This window comes from Manacus vitellinus, unplaced genomic scaffold (genome assembly GCF_001715985.3).
Source record: "Manacus vitellinus isolate BGI_N305 unplaced genomic scaffold, ASM171598v3 scaffold_1_pilon, whole genome shotgun sequence".
In the NCBI taxonomy this organism is placed as follows: domain Eukaryota; kingdom Metazoa; phylum Chordata; class Aves; order Passeriformes; family Pipridae; genus Manacus; species Manacus vitellinus.
This window is the reverse complement of record NW_021939396.1, coordinates 15,483,853-15,505,447: the sequence shown is the minus strand read 5'-3', so window position 1 is coordinate 15,505,447 and position 21,595 is coordinate 15,483,853. Positions and strand designations below refer to the sequence as shown.

At 34.9% G+C, this 21,595-nt stretch overlaps 1 protein-coding gene across 1 annotated transcript in view; it reads right to left on the bottom strand.

The window, feature by feature from the left end:
- CSMD3 (CUB and Sushi multiple domains 3) overlaps nucleotides 1–21,595 on the bottom strand; it is a 604,389-nt gene that overhangs the window by 104,396 nt on the left and 478,398 nt on the right. Inside the window, exons 33-41 of the mRNA XM_008929222.3 lie at nucleotides 19,627–19,740; nucleotides 18,791–18,886; nucleotides 17,707–17,910; nucleotides 14,360–14,484; nucleotides 8,711–8,807; nucleotides 7,683–7,787; nucleotides 5,440–5,558; nucleotides 3,347–3,416; nucleotides 1,276–1,392 (exon numbers count right to left, since the gene is read on the bottom strand). Of these exons, the coding sequence (XP_008927470.2) occupies nucleotides 1,276–1,392; nucleotides 3,347–3,416; nucleotides 5,440–5,558; nucleotides 7,683–7,787; nucleotides 8,711–8,807; nucleotides 14,360–14,484; nucleotides 17,707–17,910; nucleotides 18,791–18,886; nucleotides 19,627–19,740 (1,047 nt within the window). The remainder of the gene's footprint in view (nucleotides 1–1,275; nucleotides 1,393–3,346; nucleotides 3,417–5,439; nucleotides 5,559–7,682; nucleotides 7,788–8,710; nucleotides 8,808–14,359; nucleotides 14,485–17,706; nucleotides 17,911–18,790; nucleotides 18,887–19,626; nucleotides 19,741–21,595) is intronic.

Here is a 21,595-nt window from a genome sequence, read left to right as displayed (position 1 = left end):
ATCATAGTGAATAGGAGAAGTTCTGGTGACTCAAAAAAGCCTGAAAATATATCCACCTTTAAGACAAGAAGGAGGACCTAGGCAAGGGCAATGACAGGTTCACTGCAGTCCTTGGGAAGATTATGGAACTTGTTTAATTGGAGACAATTTCCAAACACATAAAAGACAAGAAAGGGACTCAGGAGCAGTCAACATGGATTTGCTAAAAGAAAATAACAGTCAATCAACCATTATTTCCTTCTATTATTAAACTGATGAAGGCAGAGTGGTGGATATAATATACTTTCACTCTGCTATGGGTTTTGACTCAGTCTATAGCATTCTCATCTGGAAGCTCAACAAACATGAATTTGATGAATGGAAAGGAAGTATGTTAAATATTAACATAACTTTGAGGCTCCAAGGGTGACAATTAGCCATTCAGTAGTTGGCAACCAGTAACAAGCACAATATTCCACAGATATCTACGGGAAATTACACTGTTCTATGTCTTCAGGAGAGACCTAGAAAATGAGAATGCATTCTCAACAAATATGTGGAGGATACAAAACTAGGGGGCATGGATGATGTACTAAATGGCACAATTTCTGTTCAATGAACACTGAAAAACTTCAGAATGGAGTAAACAAACCCTTCTTAAAGGCATGCACAAGGAAAGGTGCAAGGTTCTACATCTGGAGCACAACATTCTTACATGTAATTACAGGCTGGGTATTGAATAGGTGAGTAGCAGCCCCAATTAGAAGGTTCTGCCTGTTGTAGTGGCCTTGATTAAGTGTTACCAACAATTTTACTCTGAGTGGGAAGCTTGACAACCTTGAGTGGGAGGCTTCTGGAGTTCCTTTCAAGGAACATTTTTGTACTGCTGTGATATTCACCTAGGATATGCAAATGATAATTAATTCAAATGTAGCTTTAACTTCTAAAGTGATACTGACTTGCTTTGAAATATTCATGATAGCTATTTATTTTTGTTGGGTTTATGACTTCCCAAAAAGAAATCAATCCTGTTAAGTTAGAAAATTGTGCTTAATTCTAATAAACAATTTTGTCTTTATCAGAAAATTATGGCACATGTTAAATGAAAAACAACAAGAACCTTGTAGCTTTTCTATTCTATATCTTTCTTTTAAGGCTTTGATAACTTCTTTAAATGAATTATAATTAATTTTGGTTTTTGATAGGATAAAGATTAACAATATTTTAAAATCTATGTTCAGTGTTTTGAACTCATAAAAAAGCCTGACCAATTTTAATCTATGAAGGAACACATACCAAACCCAATAGGCAGCTTTATTGTCCATGTGCAATCCAAACTACTAGGATAGTTGCCAGGAAACCCAGGGCTGAGGATCACTCCACTGAAGTCTGACATGCCACCACCACATTGTGCTGAAAAAAAAAGCAAAGACCTTTTTCAGAGGAGTGAAATGAGTTAAAAACTAATCCAGAGCATTGAAGATCCTCATCACATTAATAATATAATAATAGCTAGGTTTATATTTCAAAAAACGTACAAATATTCCTTTACCACTAAATATCTATAAGAAAGTAATTTACAAGTAGGTACTTTAAAAACAGGTATCTGAATTGACTAGGTTTTAACTTAGGGAACATGTGCACCTGACAAGAGAATAGAATCATTTTGGCTGGAAAAGACCTCCAAGATCATTTAGTCCGACCTCTGACTGATCACTACATTGTCAACTAGACCATAGCACTAAGTGCTATGTCCAGTCACTTCTTGAACACCTACAGGGATGGTGACTCCAGCACCATCCTGGGCAGCCAGAAATTATCTGAAATGCCTCCTCCTGACCCTTCTCTTCTCCAGGGCTAAACAACCCCTGCTCCCTCAGCCTCTCCTTATATGACTTGTGCTCCAGACCCTTCACAAGTTTCACTGTCCTAATGTTTACTCTGCACTCTGCGTGAACTGTCTTTGTGACAGGCAAGAGGTACAGATCAGCTCATAGCAGCACTGAGACATCAGTTTGTAAAGGAGCATATGAATAATATAACAACTTAATTTAAAGACTCTGTACTCAAAGTGTTTGAAGAGGCCCTTTAAAAACTGCATCTGTATCCTACTGTTCTAAAAATGAGATAAAATGAACAGACTTAGAAAAGGTACACACACACATACTTCCAGAAATCAAACTAAATCCATATTTTTTTTACGGCATGACATCAGTGAATAAAGTAACTTAGATTTCCACATTACCTTTAAAGGTGTTAATTATGATAAACAGAATTTTTGTTTAACAGCTTTGTCCATGTAAAAGTTGCTACATCATTTGAAACACAAGTAAAAATCATTACTTGCAAAAAAGAAGGAAAGTAAAGGGGAAGAAAACTTCCTAAAATTTCGGCACAATTTCTTTGTCTTCAGAATTTACCAGGAGTAGTGCAATTATAATATCAGACTTCCTAACCATATGTTAATGCTTAATGACAGAAACTGAAGACTAACTCCTGAAAAAATTCTTACAAATATCTCAATCTTGTTGAATATTTATAAATTCTAAACTGAGGGAGCTCAGTACCTCATAGGAGGTTTTTAACACCCCACAGGATTAAGAACAGGATTATCTGAGGCTGCTCTAGAGGATATATAATCTGTCTTCAAGAAAAGCAAAGTAGAAAATCTTTAATGAGCAGGATCCTGTTTTCCATACATTCAAGGCTAAAAATAGTGATAACTTTTAGTGTTAGGGAACCCAAACAAAAAGGCATTTCTATGCAGTGAAAGAGAATACAACTAGAAGTTTTAAATTCCTCACATTTATTCCTCATGCAAAGAGAGTACATTTAAATACACTTCAGATTTTTCATTTCCATTTATGGCAGGTTTTCAGTGCTTTTTTCAGTAATATTAATATGGACATGTATATAATATAACTTGACAAATAATGTGACATGCCTATGTTGAACCCATTAGAGATGAAAATGCAATGTTATTTCTATTTTAGTATCTACTACAATAGCCATCATTTTTCTGGGGAAATGAGTCCTAAATAAATTACCTATGCTTTTGAGGGTCTCTGGAAGTCTCAATTCTGATAATGAATTGATGATAGATTCTGGCTAAACATATAGAATCATACCATAGAACAGTTTGGATTGAAAGGGACAACATACTTCTTTCTTTTCCTACTTGGACATTTCAGAAAAGATTTGCCAATATAAGTTTGAGATAACCTTTGATAACCTTTAGTTTAATTTGACCATTTTCATATTTAATTATTTCAGTTTTCCCTGTTCTTTCCCCTACATGTATCTATTTTGTGTTCTCTGGTTTTCTCATTCTGGCATATTTAAGAAACATTATGTAAACTGAACATACCTAAACATATTGGAATTGGATAATTCCATCTTCTTACTGGTCCAGGCATACAAGTGATATGTGAATGTCCCTAAAATGACACAATATGTGCTAATTCATATAAAAATATACAGCATACAGCACAACATTAATATCTCAACAAAAATAATGTATCATTTAATACATCATCAAAATATATAAACCCAAAAGTATAACAATAACTGTACACTGTGAGTTGTTTCATACCTTCAATATAACAGAGAAGACTGTGACTGTAAGTCCACTAGATAATTGAGTCTATGCCATTTATATTATTTCTAAAAGTATAGCAATATCCAGCTGGCCTCTGTACACACTTCAGTATAAACCAAGGGTCTGGAAACTGAAGGTCTAACTGAAGCAATATTTATATAGTATTGATTTGCTTTATTTGTTGAACATGATAAAAGACACAAACTATATAAATTATACACCGTTGACTTTACATCTTAAATTGTAATAGGGACACCATCTGTGTTGTTCATCAGACTCATATAATTGTAATTGTCTTCCAGTGACAGTAAAAAAAAATAGAAAATCTTAAGAGAAAACTGTCCTTGGGATATCTTCCAACACCATATAGTCACACTGTACAAGCCAGAAAAACAATATGTAGGGAAGAAGCTTTACATGGGTGTTTGCACAGTCTATTTTCTTTATTTCACCCATTTACTGTGGCTTATCCGCTCACAAACTTGTATTTAAGTGTGGAATTAAAGCAGAGAATAAAAAAAATCCATCAGATTCTTCCCAAGAATGACCAGTAAAAATCAGGCAACATAAGAAATAAATTTCAATAGTCATTATCAGAGCTGCAATCACAGAACATTTATTTCAGTTATTCTTGGAATGCTAGAAATCTACAGGCATGACCAGGAATTCTATCTTGAAGGGGAAACTGTGATACAGGTTCCAAATCCAAATGGCAGCTGAAATCTGGAAGCAGACAAGTGTATTTAGCTTCTATCACTATACATAAACTGCAGGTTGGTTTGGTTTTTTGTTGTCAAAAAGTATAATTCAATTTCTATTTTTGATGCAGAACACATGAACTTAGTATTTAGGTCTTCAGAGAATTATGTAAAAGACATATTTGAAATGATTAGCATTTTTAAAACCTCATTTAGTTGTCTGACACTCATCAACGTGTTACAGATGAGACTGATATTCATGAAGAAAGATAGGAAGTTAACTTTTCCTTTTGCTGTTTTGCTTCAAAGGCACCAATAACTCCATTAGTCGTTAATCATGTGCTGTTATATACAAATTATTTTCCCCCTGTTAAAAACTGTTCTTTTTGCTATGCATAGGTAATGTGATTATTTTCTCTCTTTTTGGCTCTCAAAGAGCTAGAGGAAGGGGACACTGTAGAATCTGCAGAGTCACACAGGTTTTTTGGGGGAGAGTGCGTCAAGAGAAAACAATACTCAGTTTGGGATCTGATTCTACAGTGTAACTGTACAAATTTTAGAAAATATTTTCCAGGTCTTTCCTATAGGCAGACATATTCCTATTGATGATTTACAATCACTACATTGCCCCAGTTATAACTTTTGCTAATACAAGGACATAGTAAATTTGCTTGGAAAAAAAACACCCCTATTTGATAATTTTTTTGGATAAAAATCCTAAAGATATTACTGAAAGAAAATAACTGACACTATCTGATTCACTAAGAAAAACAATTTTTCGCCTTTGTTCTTATTCCCACTCCTTACTTTCTTTCTTTTCTGCCCTGCGCATAGACAACTATTGTTAATTGTTCAAAAGTGATTAAACTTATTTTGCCAACACTTCATGGTTCAGCTATGAGTACCAAAGATGCCATCAACAGTAGATGATAACTTATAATCACTAATGCAGAGGAAGCACAAAGCCATACATTTCTGATGGAGCTTCTATGTGTATATTTGGATAGCTGCTAATTTAATATCTAGCAGAAAAGCCTACCAGTCCTGCAAACTCATCATGGGTTTAAAATTCGCAAAGGGTTCATTGTCTGTTTTATACTGACAGATGTAAACATAACCACGTTAAACAATTAAAAGAAATTTGAAATTGGAAACTTGTCTTACCTGAAGAGAATAACCCTGATCACACTGGAAAGACACCACATCTCCAACCATGTATCTGTCTCCAATTTTGATTCCATTGCTTGGGGTCTGTGGTTCAGGACAAGAATCCAAACCTATAGCTGAGAAAAGCAGAGAACGTTCTAAGAAACGTAAAATGTGGGTTTAGATTCACATAGAACTTCTCTGTACACTGTATATAAGCACACTGTATTGATAAGTTTTAGGGAGCTCTTGGGTCCTGGCAGTTGTCTGTGGACTAGCAAGTGGCATATTATTTTGGAAAAACTGGTATATAAGGAGAAAAAAAGGTGCTCCTGGAAAAGTTGGCAGCCCATGGCTTGGACAGGGGTACTCTCTGCTGGATTAAGAATCGGTTGGAGGGCCTGGTCCAGAGAGTGGTGGTGAACGGTGCTGCATCCAGTTGGCAGCCGGTCACTACCCATGTCCCCCAGGGATCAGTGTTGGGCCTAATCCTGTTTAATATCTTTACTGATGATCTGAATGAGGGGATTGAGTCCACCATCAGCAAATTTGCAAATGATACCAAGTTTGCGGGGGAGTGTTGATCTGCTGGAAGGCAGGAGGGCCCTGCAGAGGGACCTGGACAGGCTGGATAGGTGGGCTGATTCCAATGGGATGAGGTTCAACAAGGCCAAGTGCCGGGTCCTGAACTTTGGCCACAACAACCCCCTGCAGCGCTACAGGCTGGGGACAGAGTGGCTGGAGAGTAGCCAGGCAGAAAGGAAGCTGAGAGTTTGGATTGACAGGAAGCTGAACATGAGTCAGCAGTGTGCCCAGGTGGCATCCTGGTCTGGATCAGGAACAGTGTGACCAGCAGGACCAGGGCAATGATTCTGCCTCTGTACTTGGCACTGGTGAGGCCGCACCCCGAGTGCTGTGTCCAGTTCTGGGCCCCTCAATTTAGGAAGGACATTGAGGTGCTGGAGCAGGTCCAAAGGCAGTCAGCGAGCCTGGTAAAGGGACTGGAGCACAGGTCCTACAAGGAGCAGCTGAGGGAGCTGGGGCTGTTTAGCCTGGAGAAGAGGAGGCTCAGGGGAGACCTCATCACTCTCTTCAACTCCCTAAGGGAGGTTGTAGCCAGGTGGGCGTTGGTCTCTTCTCCCAGGTAACCAGCAGTAGGACAAGAGGGCAGAGTCTTAACCTCAGGAAGGTTTAGTCATTAGGAAGAATGTTTTACAGAGAGAGTCATTTGGCAATGGAATGGGCTGCCCATGGAGGTGGTGGATTCACCGTCCCTGGAGGTATTTAAGAAGAGACTGGATGCGGCACATCCACATGGTCTAGTAGACAAGGTGGTGTTAGGTCAATGGTTGGTCGCAATGATCTCAGAGGTCTTCTCCAACCTGGTTGATTCTGTGATTCTGTGTGATTCTATGAAAAGTTACTTTTCATTTATCTTGTAGAATAGCATATTTCATTGAGCTACTGGTTAATTTGGTATCCACTGAGGGACATCAATATTATTTCCTGAATCAGAAATTTTCAACATATACTTTGGGTTTAAACATTCACACAGAAAACATTACTTTTGTACAGATTCATACACATACACCTCTGCATAAATCCATACATGCATGTTTGGTTATTGTTCTCAGCATGGACCAATACTATAAATAGTATACTGTGAATTTTTTCTTTTTTTTAGAGGTGAAAATTGCACACAGATAGTACACTACACATATTATTTGGACATATAGGAACACAAAGGTGCATTTTCACTTTTACTACATTTGGTCTTATTTTATTTCATTTTCATAACTTCCTGCTTTTTTTCCCCACCCGAAGTTGTAAGTAGCTGAGAGAGTACCTGCATTTCAAGGAAATGGCAGGATAATTCTACCTATAATTAATGTTTAGTTATAGACAAGTGATCAGGTAGCAATTTTGCAAGGCTGTGTTCTCCAGCTGGCTAATCAGACAACCAGAGCACGGGATTTGCATACAGTAAAACTGACAAGAAATAACCATGACACAATTATGCAGATCAGACACCAGAATGAATACAAGCAGAGGGAACTGCACAGCTGGGAAGGAAAAAAAAAACCCCAAACCCACAAATCTGCAACAAACTATTAGTGATTGCCAGAATTCCTGTCAGTCAGCTGAGACAAAGTCGTTCAGAAAGAAAGCTCATTTTGTGCAATAGTCCTAAATATTCCTATTTCATATAGTTTAGATACAACCAGCAAGCACTCTTTATTAATTGGATATTTCTGAATTACCTGTATACTCAAGGTGAAATCCAGCAGCTGAAACACTGATATCAGACTGAAAATTTAGGTACAGATTATTTGATGTACTGTTTAGAAGTGGAGGTATGGTTGTTCCTGAAAAGAGAATTCAAAACATTATTGAAATGCACAGAAACCAAAATAAATACATACATAAGTGTATGTATGTGTATAGAGTGAAGGAGAGGAAAAGTGGGGAAAAGAGGTGGGAGAGGATAGAAGGGAGAGAGATAGGTCACATAACCAATTCCACAACATTTTGTCATCATGGATGCTATCAAACACCTGTCCACATAAAACTTTTATTACATTTTCAGTGCACCACAATATCAGAGACATGAACTGTAGACAAGTAAAGTCTACTATAAATTTATATTACATGCTTTTATCCACGAAAGGAGAAATATTCACTAGGGTTTTCTTAAAAGTAAGAGCAAATCCTGTAACAGGAATAATTTTAAACATAACGGTCACATATATCAAGCAGCTCTGAAAATATGTTGTAGGACTGTTCTTAGAAATGTGAATATTTATTTGTGTTTCAGCACAAGACAATATTATCATCTCTGATCTCATACCATATACCTGTATGAAGTACAATGAAGAAAAACAAAAGAAAACAAGAAAAAGTAAGGCAAACAGAACTGTCTCCTTTATCTAAAATAAGGATAAACAATGCATCCTTTTGTCATGTCAAATTTCAAGAGAAACCTATTTTTGAGGTTTGTGTTTTTGGACCCTACTATATGACTGGGAAAAAAATAGATTAATAGAGATCTAGTGTGGGAGTCTCTGATGTTATTTCCTTTCTAACATTTTTAAATATATAGCTCTATGAAAGTCTGCTAAGTGATGACTGATTAAAAGAGAAATATTACCTATAGCAAATTACAGGAGAAGCAAACACACACATTGTGCTTGTGCACACTTACACACACACACAAGAACCAGAAAGAGCTGTGTGTTTACAATAAAGAGTTGAATCTATGAACCACTTATTGTAAAATCTTCTCAGTCACCTGAATAACTTCCAAGCCTTGGAGCATTGTTGTCAGCACCATCGTAGAAGTCTAAGGAATCCCAGTTGTGTTCTGTGGCAAAACTCACCACTTGCACCTATGAAGAAAAATGTGAGGTAAAGAACACAAACTTCCTCTCTGCATTCAAGCTCGAAGACTCTAAATTGTAGCCTCTGTTGCTCTCAGTCATGAAAAGCTGTCTTGCTCTCCTCATCAAGGAGAATGGAAAATCACCATTAAGTGAATAAAAAGACAGCTTTTTTTTAATTTGATTGCCAATTCAAACTGTAAATCATGTGACAAGTGTCAGACAACTGTGAAAATCACATGGGTTTAGAATATGATTTCCTCGTTCGGAGGACATTGAGGAGAAGACAAAACATGATATCTTCAATTCCTGCACTTTTAGTTTCTCTGTAGTTTATCCACGAATAAACCAGTCCTATCCTGATGCATGCTTCTTCATCTGCTCCAGGTAAGAGCAACCTGCTGTGTTTGGTTACCTTCATCACTGACTCATCCCCTGAGGAGGAGCAGTCACTAGAATGCTACAAACAAAAGGCAGAATAGTCACTTCATTTCTTCCAGAGGTTTGTAAAGTGATAGACCAATTTAAGGCCACAATGACAGTCCTCAGCGCTTATTGGAAAGACCCCCAGCACCTGGAAGGGATATTCTGAGAAACCCACTGTAAGGTGATAAGGCTACACTAAAAAGGACAAAGAGACTCCTGATGGCCTCCGGAAAGACCCTAGTACCTGGGTGAGACTTCCTAGCAACAGATTGATAGGATCAACAAAGGATGGAATGGTATGGAGATTGCATGGCCTTTCTTCACAAACATCCTACCTGATAGGAACTCAGGAAGCAGACCCTTAGGCCTATGTCATCTGTCTATCACCCCAAAAATTAGTTTATTGACTATAATCACTCAAACTGCCTAAGAAAAACAAGTATGAAAAGAGATCAGACATGAGCAAAAATAGGGGAGAATTTCCGTCATTTCTGAGGGGGTAACTGAGTAGCTACCTTTTCTCCTTCCACTTCTCAGGATGCTGCAGGGTGAGCAATCGTTTTTATATTTTACTTTGCTTTCACCTTTACTAATTGTACTTTGCTTCCTCATAGACTAAGTGTAATTTGCTTTTTTACTAATTGTACTTTATTTCCTTATACCTTGCCTTATATATATTTTATCTTTACCTTACAGACTAACTGTACTTTGCTTTTTTTGCTTTCCCCTTTACCTTTACTTCAATATTCGACCTTTATCTTATAGATACTAATTTTACCCTGCCTTACCAATTTTACTTTGCCCTATACCTTATAGACTACTGTGCTTTATTGCTTTAGATCATGTATTCTGACTCATTGTACGTGGTTTGCCCTAAAGTGTTTATTTCTTGGTCTTAGTGAGTTAAAGTTTGTGCTAGTGAGAAGCGGCAATATTCTTTCCTTTTTGCTTTATGTTAGTGAGTGTGTTTAGATTTTTTACTAGTCTTTGTAAATTGGTCTGTCATGGAGGTGGATTGCTTGAGTTTTATATTGAGGTGTTATAGTGATCTACTACTTCTTAGGGAGTTGTGTTGTTTTTGGGGAGCACGCTTCTGGTTTGAGGTTTTATTAGTTAAGTGGAATTTTGCAGTTAAATGTTATCACTGATCTCGTGAACCCTATAAGTTGTCACAGATTTGTATTAATAAAAGTTATTTCATGAGCTGCTAAGAGTTAGTCCATTTTTTGTTGGTTTTTTTTTCAGTGTTAGCAGGCTCATCGACAGCAGAATAACTCATAGGAGAAACTTGCTGAGAAGGTTCTCTATTGCTATTAAGTCTAGTCCCCAGAAATAGGGTATCAAAAGTCCCGTCCATCTCAGTGAATCTGTCAAACAAAGGGTCTACCCCTAAGGAGATGCTGACAGACTTTAAAGGCTTTGAACTCCCAGGAGGGGGACACTAACAGACAAAAAAATATATTAATACAAGTAGGACAGAAAATTCTTCATTTCTGCTCCTTTTCACCTGACAAGGTGTCAATATGCTTCCTCTCATAAGGACATGCAAAGTGGTAAGACTTCAAGAAGGAAGATATATTTGTTCTCATATAGTGAAATTACACCTCACAAAGTAGAGAAATACTAGGTTCCTCTCCTGGAGGGGAAAGAGTCTGGTGGTTTTTTACTTTTTTAGTGAAACTGTTAACTGAAAAGCTTTTAAAGAGTGACAAAAGCACGATGAAACCTCAGCCACTCTCAGAAATTAGTACCTTCATCATTAAGTTAGAAATTATATTTCTTCTGCCTCAATTATTCTTCCTTTTTTTTTTTTCCTCAAAATGGAATAGCTTCGGTGGAAGAAATAAGCAGCAGTTCCAGTAAAACTAAGTAATGAAGTTATTTTTTTATGTGAAATATATGACTTGGGCCTTCTACATAAAAGGAATGTTTAATTTGGCTACCTATTTCTTGGATGGGGGCCTTAAATACTGTTCTTTTTTGTAGGAATTGGTCATGTACTACAGGCAAAGAATTTTTTTCTTTTTTTTTAAAGTGAAGCATTGGAGAGACCCTTACTGTTGGCATGTTTCAGATACGTGGAGGATGCCCACTGGGTCTGGTCTCCCAGAAAATTTTGATACTTGTCTGTTTGGTTTACAAGGGATTTAGAATGAAACTTATAGGTGTTGTCTCTGTCAGAATATTTCTGAGGAGGTACAGAATGGGGATCACAGGCACATAGGAAACCTTCAGAACAAATTTCAAATTATCTGGCATTTAGGGACATGTTTTCAGGGACAAATTGATGCTAACTATAGTTTTTATATTGATCATAAAACACCTAATTCAAAACATGTTTTAGTGAAACTGAAGCTAGTTGCCCTAACTAGCAGTTGCCCTAACATGGTCAATAAATAGGCAGACATCCCTTCAGGGCAGTGATTGCAGTCAGTCTGTATTAGTTTTTTTGAATTATCTACTCAAAATGGCTTTCTTTCCTAACCTTAGAAGGAACTATGGTTGAATTAATTTCCTGATATAAGGTATTTAAGTTACGTGCCCAAAGGGAAGCTTTTGGTGCACACTTTATATTTACCTAAATATGCTTTTAACTGTCTGCTTTTTTATTTGATATGGGACAGCTCAGCATTTACATCTGACCACAATATTTCGGTAAATTCAACAAAGAAATCATACACACAGAGAGCTGTTCCACCTAAGTAGTCTAAAATGCCATATCCAAATTTCACAGAAGAATACGTGTTAAGGACATATTATTTTATCTCCTTTATAGATGAGAAAGTGCCTTTGTTACTTTGAGGAAATAATATCAGTCAGGAAAAATGTCCAGATATTTTACACATTTACATAACAAAAAAGCATTATCTATCACAGTATCTTGAATATCTGCACTTGCATGCATTCTCAGGTTGGAAGAAATCAGTCACCCAAGTTTTCAAATGTGGTCAGAAGTAACTGATTTTGACAGTAATAATTACATTTTTATATATCTATATCCATTTTTTTTCTTTCCCATGCAGTAAAAAAAACCAAACCCAAAACAATTCTGTTGCCATTTTTTATGTTATTAGTAGATAGAAAGCAAAGCTAAGTTCTGAAAAATAACATAGCAAGAATAGTATGATGGCTTCTGATGTATACTCAGTCTTACTGCCCCTGTATCAGCTGTATTCAGTTTATTATATCAGGTTCATTATCTTTCTGACATTGTCTTTCTGACAGTCAAACACTATTGGAAGGATCAAGCACAAATATCACACTTCAGGACAGCCCTGCTTCAGTAACAATGTTAAACATTCTACAGATCTAATTACAATAATACGGGTAGGGCCAAGAAACTGCCCTGCTGTCACTACTTTTACACAAGTATAAAAGAATTACTTCTTCTCTAACTGATAATCCAAATGAAGGAAGGTATTTGCTAACTCGTCAAAAAAACTCGGGAGAACTAGAACAAATGGAAACAATAAATATATATTTTTTAATTATGACTCTGGAGCAAAAGAATATCATGAAAATTAGACACCTTACTTAAAATAAAAGTTAGTAATTTAATCACCTAATGCAGTCTGTGATAAGAGATAAGCACTTCTAAAAAACAACACTGATGGCCATAGGCACGATGCTGAATTAATGCCTAATTTAAATCCTCTAAGCTATCCTCCTAGTATAAGAAATGCACAGAAAAAATTATCCTGTCTGCTAAGGTAGTCAACTGCTTAAATCAATTAGTATTCCTCAAAATCAATCTCAAAACCGATTTAGCTTATGATTGTTAATGGACATTGGTAGCTTGGAAACTTAAACTCTTAAATATTATCATGTATAGACTTAGGTTGTATTTGTGATGATTTCTGTTTTCTTCCACAGTTTTATATTTTTAAATTTTTTTAAAGCTTTTTTTAGTTATTTAAAACAAAAATATATAGATTTTTCTGAATGCTTATGAAGAAGCAAAGAATAAACTCATATTATTTTTGAAACTTTTCCTGACACAGCAGAATACTTTAAAAACTCTGTGATGTAATTTACTAAAAATCTTTAATAAACTATCAACAGTGGTTTTCCTGATTTTCATTATTAAATCTTTACCTCCAGCAACTGAGTTCTTTATTTGTTAGCTACAGGCTGTGGTTTAGGAATGATATTCCCCAATTTAATACTCCCACTAAAAGACCACAAGCTGCTCCACTCCAGCCCCTTGTAGAGATCATGAGTTAAGAACAATTTACCAGAAATAGCAATGAGAAAGAAAACAAACAGTTAGAGCAACAATATTAACAACAAAACTATACAAAAGAGTGATTCACATGCAAAAATGCTCACCGGGGACCTCTGTGACAATGAACAAAGGTGAAAGAGTTTCCTACTCCACTACATTTTTTTGACCAGAAGCTCCACCCCTCTTCTCAGAGGCCAGAGAGTCCCTTCCCCTGCCCCCAGCAATGATGTGGGGTGGTATCAAATAACCTCCTAGGCATGCCCACACAGATCAGGCTCTGCTCCCTCACAGCTGCTGCAAAAAATTACCTCTGTCTTGGCCAGAACCAGGACACTACAATAGTTATATTTTGAGCTGAGGAGCGGCATCTTGCTATCAAGGTTTTTTGAGTAGCATTTTGCTAGGAATTTGTTCAGATAATTCTTAAAAGTCCTAATTTATTAACCTCAGCTGCCTTTCCAATAAGCAGATTTCTGTCAGTTTCTTTAATGAACTCTTTAGAGTGAGATATGCATGACTTAGCTTAATGGATACTTTCCTACTATGTGTTCAATGAAGTTCTTGTGCACAGAAGCAGCTTACTTAATTTCACTCTGTTAAAGGAGATATATCAATTCTGGAAGAGCAAAAAAGAATTCATAGGAAGGCTCTTTATTTCCTTTGGCTTACAAGAAGTCACTGATCTATTGAAACAACACATTTTAAAATTATGGTTACTGTCTTCTAAGTAAAAAGTTAAAAATCTTTTAACTTTTAATCATTGTGTAAATAAAAAGATGTGCAATAAATTCCATTTTAAGAATTGTTAAAGACATTGAAAAATTTGTGAATAAACAATCTTTTCATCCTCGTGCATCAGGAAAAGCAGTTCTAATTATGATGATAACAAGCAAATAGCAAGTATACTCACTTGAATCCCAGCTCCCTCTGGTACTGTGATCTTCCACACACAATTCAGATTGTTGTCATAAGGCTCAGGGTAACCAGGAGACAAAATGGTCCCTTTGCGCTTTGTTAAAATACCACCACAGGGCACTGAAAGGAAATGCATAAGGCAAGAAAAGAAGTACGAAGCTTCAGAAGTGAGAAAAGTTATTATAAAAGATTATACAATGTTCAGCTACCACGGCTGAAAACTTTTTAAATTGATACTACATTAAAAAAATTATATTTGCCTCAGGAAAATAAAACTTTAAATCTCAAAACCTTCTTGACTAATATAGAATAAGGAAAAATTAAAATTAAGTCAGTTTCCTACTGGACAGAATCACACTTATATCTCCCTTATTTATCTGGCCTTTAACAAAGTGAAATCCATTCCATTATCTCCTAGTAATCTTACAAAAAATAAGGCATTTTTAGGGGTTAACAATGAAGTTTGAACAGTTCTGTATTGTATTTGTATAAAAGATAGAAGTGTCACAAAAAAGGGTAATGTTCTTTCTTAGTTTTGCTACTTTGTTGTCTAAATAATAACACCAGTCTCGACTTCTTGACTGTTCTCTGCTTGTATGAGTTATTCTATTACAGACTGTGGATCTATTGCATCATTAAAGAATTTGCAAAATCCTTGCAAGACTGCATTCATCACATCCATGTCCACGGATTAATGGAAGTGTTATGCATGAAACAGGACAGACACATTAAGTACCATGAAGTTTCTCTTGTTCAGCTTGAATGCATCTTGTCTAGATCATTAGATGCTCTAACAGGGACAAAGGATATTAAAGCTTAATCTGCATACAGATATTCTGTTGGTATTTTAGAAGTTGAAGGAAAAGATTGATGAGATGGTTTATCAAATCCATTAGTAGCTAATGTATCACTTCTGTGCATCACTACTAAATTCTGAAGGGATTTCAGGAGCTGCAGATACAAGAATTTAGAAAATTCTTAAGAATACAACTTATCTTAATAATAAATATTGTAGCCACATTTTGTGTGGCATATAATTGATAGAATCTGTTTGGAACTATACAGATAAATTAAAGGCTAGTGTCATTTAAAGTGTTTAAAAAATTGAACGGACAGAATGATCGAGTCCTGTGTTCAGTTCTGTGCCACTCACTACCAGAAAGACATTGAGATGCTGGAGCAAGTCCAGAGAAGGGTAACAAAGTTGGTGAAGGCTCTAGAGAGCAGGTCCTATGAGGAGGAGCTGAGAGATCCGAGGTTGTTTAGTCTGAAGAAAAGGAGTCTTGGGGAGACTTATCCCTCTCTAAAACTACCAGGAAAGAGGTTGTAGCAAGTTTGGGGTCTGCTTCTTCTCCCATGCAACAAGTGACAGTACGAGAGGAAACGGCCTTAAGCTGTGCCAGGGGAAGTTTAGGTTGAACATCAAGAAGAATTTTTTCATGGAAGGGGTGGCTAAGCATTGGAACAGACCGCCCAGCGAGGTGATGGAGTCACCATCTCAGGAAGTGTTCAAGAAATGAATAGACATGGCACTTAGTGCTTTGATCTAGTTGACATGGTGGTGTTTGGCAAAGGTTAAACACAACGATCTTGGAGGTCTTTTCTGAGTTTAATGATTCTATGATTCGATGATTTTATGTTTATTAGCTGTAAGGAAATATTGAAATATTCACTAGAATTAAGGTAATTTAATATGGTCATGTCTACCTCTTCAATTATTAAACTGATTTAGTTTAATGCAATTTTCACCTCATATGCATTCTATTACCTCTATTGGCATAGGGATTCTCATATAGAAGGTGGTCTGTAACCCTTCCTAGTCCAACTTGCTTAGAGGCAGATAGCTTTCTCTTCCATAGACTAAATCATGTGTTAAAATATCAGTAATATATTGTGATCAATGTTCAAAACAATTACTTCAACACTTTGTCAAGTTGTTATATCTGAAAAAACAAATGGAATACATTTCAAGGGGAAAAATAGTACAGTTCTATTGATTAAACTGTAATCCCTGATAATAAATTAAATACAGCTATATACTTTATCTTCTTATTGATATAGCAATTACGGTTCTCTTCCTGTGGCTGAAACGGTCTCAATAAATAATATTTGTGTATAAAAGCTGTTTAGTCATATTTTATAAATATTACCCCACTGATACTTAACCTTGATCTTTATCAAGATTTTAGTATTTTGTAGGAAATCTTTTACTTTACTGAAAACCACTGACTCTACCATGCACCATCAGCTGAGTGTCACAGAAGATTAAAAATCAACCGAATGAAAATATGTTTTTTATTTTATTTTATTTTATTTTCATCTAATTACCTAAAACTCTGTTTATGTACTTCTTAATGCTGGAGTCAACATAATAATGCCTTTTTTGTAATGGGTTACAATAATTTTTATAAAAAAATTTGTTGTCTATCAAGAAAAGTAAAGTAACTATAACTCATACATATATTTACTGTTTTGGTTGAGAATAGAGTTCTTCAGATGTCTTCATCCTCAAAATTAATAGTTTTCAATGTATTCAATTTGCACAAAATTAATGTATTTTGCAGTTAATTAGTGGAACACATAGTAGAAGTGGAAAAGTTTGATGGCATTGCAAAAACGTTTGTGCAAATGATATCCAAATTTGATTAAGTTTTAAACAACAGATTTTTTCCATATTAAAACCCAACCCAAACTCTAATAAAACTTAACATGTAAATATGCCATATTTGCCCTTGACATAAACCTCTGGAAATTATAATTTTATCTCTTTACTGTAGGGATTTTCATTACTATTACTAGATTTCCACTTGGTGTAAATCAGCATATAAATGTCAATGAATGTTTATTAATTTAAGAATTTAATTTTGAGATTTTAATCTTGTATAACTAGAATCAGTTGAAGTATATTTCTTGAAATGTTACTGCTTCTTTCCTGGCAAGTAATGTAATATCAGTGTTACTATTACCAAATCTTTAGTGTAGTAGTTTCTTTCTAATAACTTGAAATGTCTTGCTAGAGATCTACAATGTGAGAGCATCTTAGTCTTGCAAGTCAGGGCACTAATATTTCTGAGTCTTGATTAAAGGACAGCCAGGGACTGTCAGTGATGTTAATATAATGCTGCTATCATATAATTTATAGCAGCAGTGTATGTTCATGAAACCTGTGAAATGTCACAGCAAGGTTAGAATTGAAAGGAGAATAAAACTTGTCCTTGAATGAAGAAGAAAGTGAATGAAAGTAAGCAAGAATACTGTACAGATGTCAACGAATAAATACATACAAAAATGGTCTACACTTTAGGCTGTAATTAGTTCTATTAAAAGGCTTTAAGAACTCACCAACACACGTAGGGAGTGAATCATTCCATTGTGCCAGTGCATTTGGTACCGTATCACATCTAATTGCTGTTGAGCCATGGAGGATATAGCCTGGATTGCACTCAAAAAGAACCAATGAACCAACTGCAAATTCATTTCCAATCCTTTTTCCAAATCTTGGTTCAGGCACAGAGCTACACTGTGTTGCACTTGTTCTTGGAACAGCTGCAAATATACAAACAATTGTGGATTCTTAATTTTAGATTTGGTGAAGGAATACAGATTTTGAACCACAAACATTCAAAACTACTAGAAGAAACATTCAATGATTTCCTAGTTAAGAACGTTTTCATAATCCCCAAATGAATCTTCACAATAGAGATTGCATTCTTTTGATGTCTACTTTACTATTTAGAAGAGCATAGCACAGATATCCTTGCCAAGATTAGAAGTAATGCATAATATTCACACCAAAACCTTTCTAAAATGACACTGATAAGAAATATTACCAAGAAACACTCAGCTAATACAGGGTTTCAAAATAACATTTTGAGTCAGATAGATATTTATATTTATACATGTGAATTTCTAAATGTGTATTCTGAGTGTCAGATCAGGATTTAAATGTAATGAAAGAATGGAGTTGCAAGTATTGAGATATAACAATTTCTGTATTTGACCTATAAAAAGGCAAATAATATAAATCAAGAAAAGTATCTTAATACAGTAAGATCACTTTTAACCCACAGGTAATAATATTTACAGCTATTCACATTTAAATTGAGAGATAAACCAGCTTGAACACCCAGATGGATCTAAAATTGGTCAATCAGATTAGCAAACAGAAACAGCAGTTTCGTATGTGCCTTCTTAAATTTGGAACTACTCTTATGCTTATTAAGTAGAAAAAAACATGTAGAAATACATGTGTTGTGATATAAAAATACTTAGAATATATTAGAATATGATATATGTAGATTATACAATGATATATTGTTAATAGGCTATTGCTTTCCTCTGCATTCTCAGTCTGTTTCTCTCTGATGATTTACAAATGAATGATGATGAACAGAATAAATGTACACATTTTTCTAGGTTGCCTCACCTTGATAAACAAAATGAAATCCTTTAGCTGTTATTGGTCCAACTGAAGTAAATCTAACTGTTATCTGGTTCCCTGAGCTCAGTGGAAGGGATTCACCTACTCAAACAAAGCAAATATAAAGTTATTATAACCACTTTTTACTAAAGATGAGTTCAAAATACCTGTCAACTTCTTTGCAGCTAGAAATAATACTCCTCAAACCCTGTTCTGCCTCAGTAAACTTTGCAAGATATATGCTTTTTCAACACTTTATATTGACAGTATTATGTCATTCTAGAAAAGGAGGGGCTAAAACTCCTCTCAGTTACTAGAAATAGCTGATTTTTTTTTCTTTACCAAAGCCAACCAAACATACAAAATCCCAACCAAATAAAAAAAAGCAAAAAACCCAAAATACAAAAAACAAACCCCTAGCTCTCTTAATTGTGTCAATATGCAATTAATTTATATGATTTTATTTTGCTATAAATAACCACTACTTTCCCTTTAAAATATCTAATATCCATTTCAAACTACTCATTAGATAAAAACCATAAAGGCACAGAGCAGCAAATCCCAAATATCCACAATAAAAGCTAAATAGCTAATCAGAAGAAAAAAAATCTAAAAAAAAAAGAAAAATATATAATTGTAATTAATTATATTATAGTGTCTAGGCTTTTAGTTCAACATCTGGGTTTCATACATTTGCTTGAGTTGAATCTAAACAAATACAACAAGCATATTTATTTATTTTTTTTAATACATATCTTTCTAGGTTAAAAAAAACCAACAACAAGTAAACAAAAAAACAAACAACAAAAACTCACTTAAATGACAGTTCTATTAAAGGATACCTGAATGAGATCCTGAGAGAGAGGATAACAAAGATGACTGTAGAGTTGGGCCATCATATACTTCAACCACATCATGGAGTGACGTCTGGAAAAACACAAACTGGCCAAAAACAACTGACCAAATAGAAAGGAAAAGAAGCAAGAGGCACCAATAGCCAAGAAAAAAACCAAAACCAAACACAGGGAACAGATTGAGAAAGGGAAAAAAAAAACAGAGACCAAAATATACATTAATATATTGTTTTAAAAAATATTAAATCAGCAATACTTGTGCTGAATATTAGTTATTTTCCATACCATTACAGCAGTAAAAGGATAAAACTATATATAAAAGAGACAATGGAGGTACACAAGCCATACATGTACATATAATTGTTAAAAGATTCTAATAATAAGGGAACAAAACGATTTTGCTCCTGTTGAATATATCTTCACATTCTGTGCTCTCCTCCATCCAACACATCTAAATTCTCAGTGCAATGTTCTTTATAATCCAGGTATGTTATTATATATTGTGCATTTTTAATTACTTTGTTGATAAGCCTATGTAATTTTTACTTACCCTAGAAAGTTTAATTTTTCTTAAGAATATTAACATTCAATGCGTTTTTACCTTTGTGAAATAAATGAGTAACTGATTCAAGGTAACAAACACTTTTCAGAACATATCTACTGGATGACAAAGAATACTATTTTTAAAGTCACAGTAATAAAACAACTCGATTCAAGACTTATTTTTGCACTTAAGTTCAACAGTTTGTGCAGCACATTCACATCACAGGTGTTTTCACTTTCAATATAAGTAAACAGTGAAAATAAAAGGAATTTCTTGGGTTAGTTCTGACCCCAGTACCTCAAAAACATTCATATCTCCATCACTGGCAATGGAGGGGAAAATTTTTTTAAGGACTATACATGTCTAAAGGTGGAAGTAGTGAGATAGTTTAGGTACAGGAACACCTATAAAGAGGAAGAATCAGTTCTGGTTCATTATCCCGGTTAGACATTTTGGGATAAATATTTCAATGCCTTGCTACTAGATTATATTTGTTTGCAAAACTTCTACAATGTCTTCCTCTGGTATATTTAACTATAAAAGATGAAGCTATCAATTACAATTCTTTCAATTTATACACCCTTAAACCTTTAAAAACAGTATATTAAAACTGCATTGCCTTCAAATTGCTGACTTTTCATTTTGGTTTTTTTTTTCCACTAATTTTTTTAAAAAGGCAGTTCCAATTTCCAAACTCATCATCTTATTACATACTCTTTTCAATTTTTAAAAGAAAACCAAGAAAACCTCTTTTTGAAGAAAAAGACTGGACATTACAATTGTGAAAGGTTCCAACAAAAGTGTTTCCGAGACAATTTGGAAGATTTTTGTGCATTTTTAACAGGAATCAAAAGTGAGATATCAAATTATATTCCTTATTTTTTTCTCCAATCTCCAGAAAATTAATAATTGATTTTTTAATAGCTCTGCTTGTTTTCAAAATAATATTTAGCTGGATTCAAGTCTTCTCCTTGGTGTTGCTAAAGACAACTAACAAAATTTTTAATCCAGCCAAGCATTTCTCTCAGATTTTTACTTGTATCAAATCTTATTTTCATACTCAATGAATTCCATTTTGCCATTGAACCAAGTAAAGTTCCTTGAGGCTTCCATTGTTGTTTCCCATTTTGAATCAAGTTTCAAACTATGTACAGAAAATTCAGGCAAGCGCTGAGGTACACATAACAAGCACATGTGACTGTTATCAAGGGTTGTATCCTGGGAAAACTGTAAAAATAAAATTGATAAGCTATATTTGTATTTTAATGAATTATTATAAAATATTTACACGGCAATTATACCATATAGTGAGTCAAATTCAAAGGCTATGTTTGATAAGTATTTCAAGACTGTTTTTGCTTCCAGCTTTACCTTGCAGCTTTTACTATCTAAAAGTATAACACTGAAGAAAGT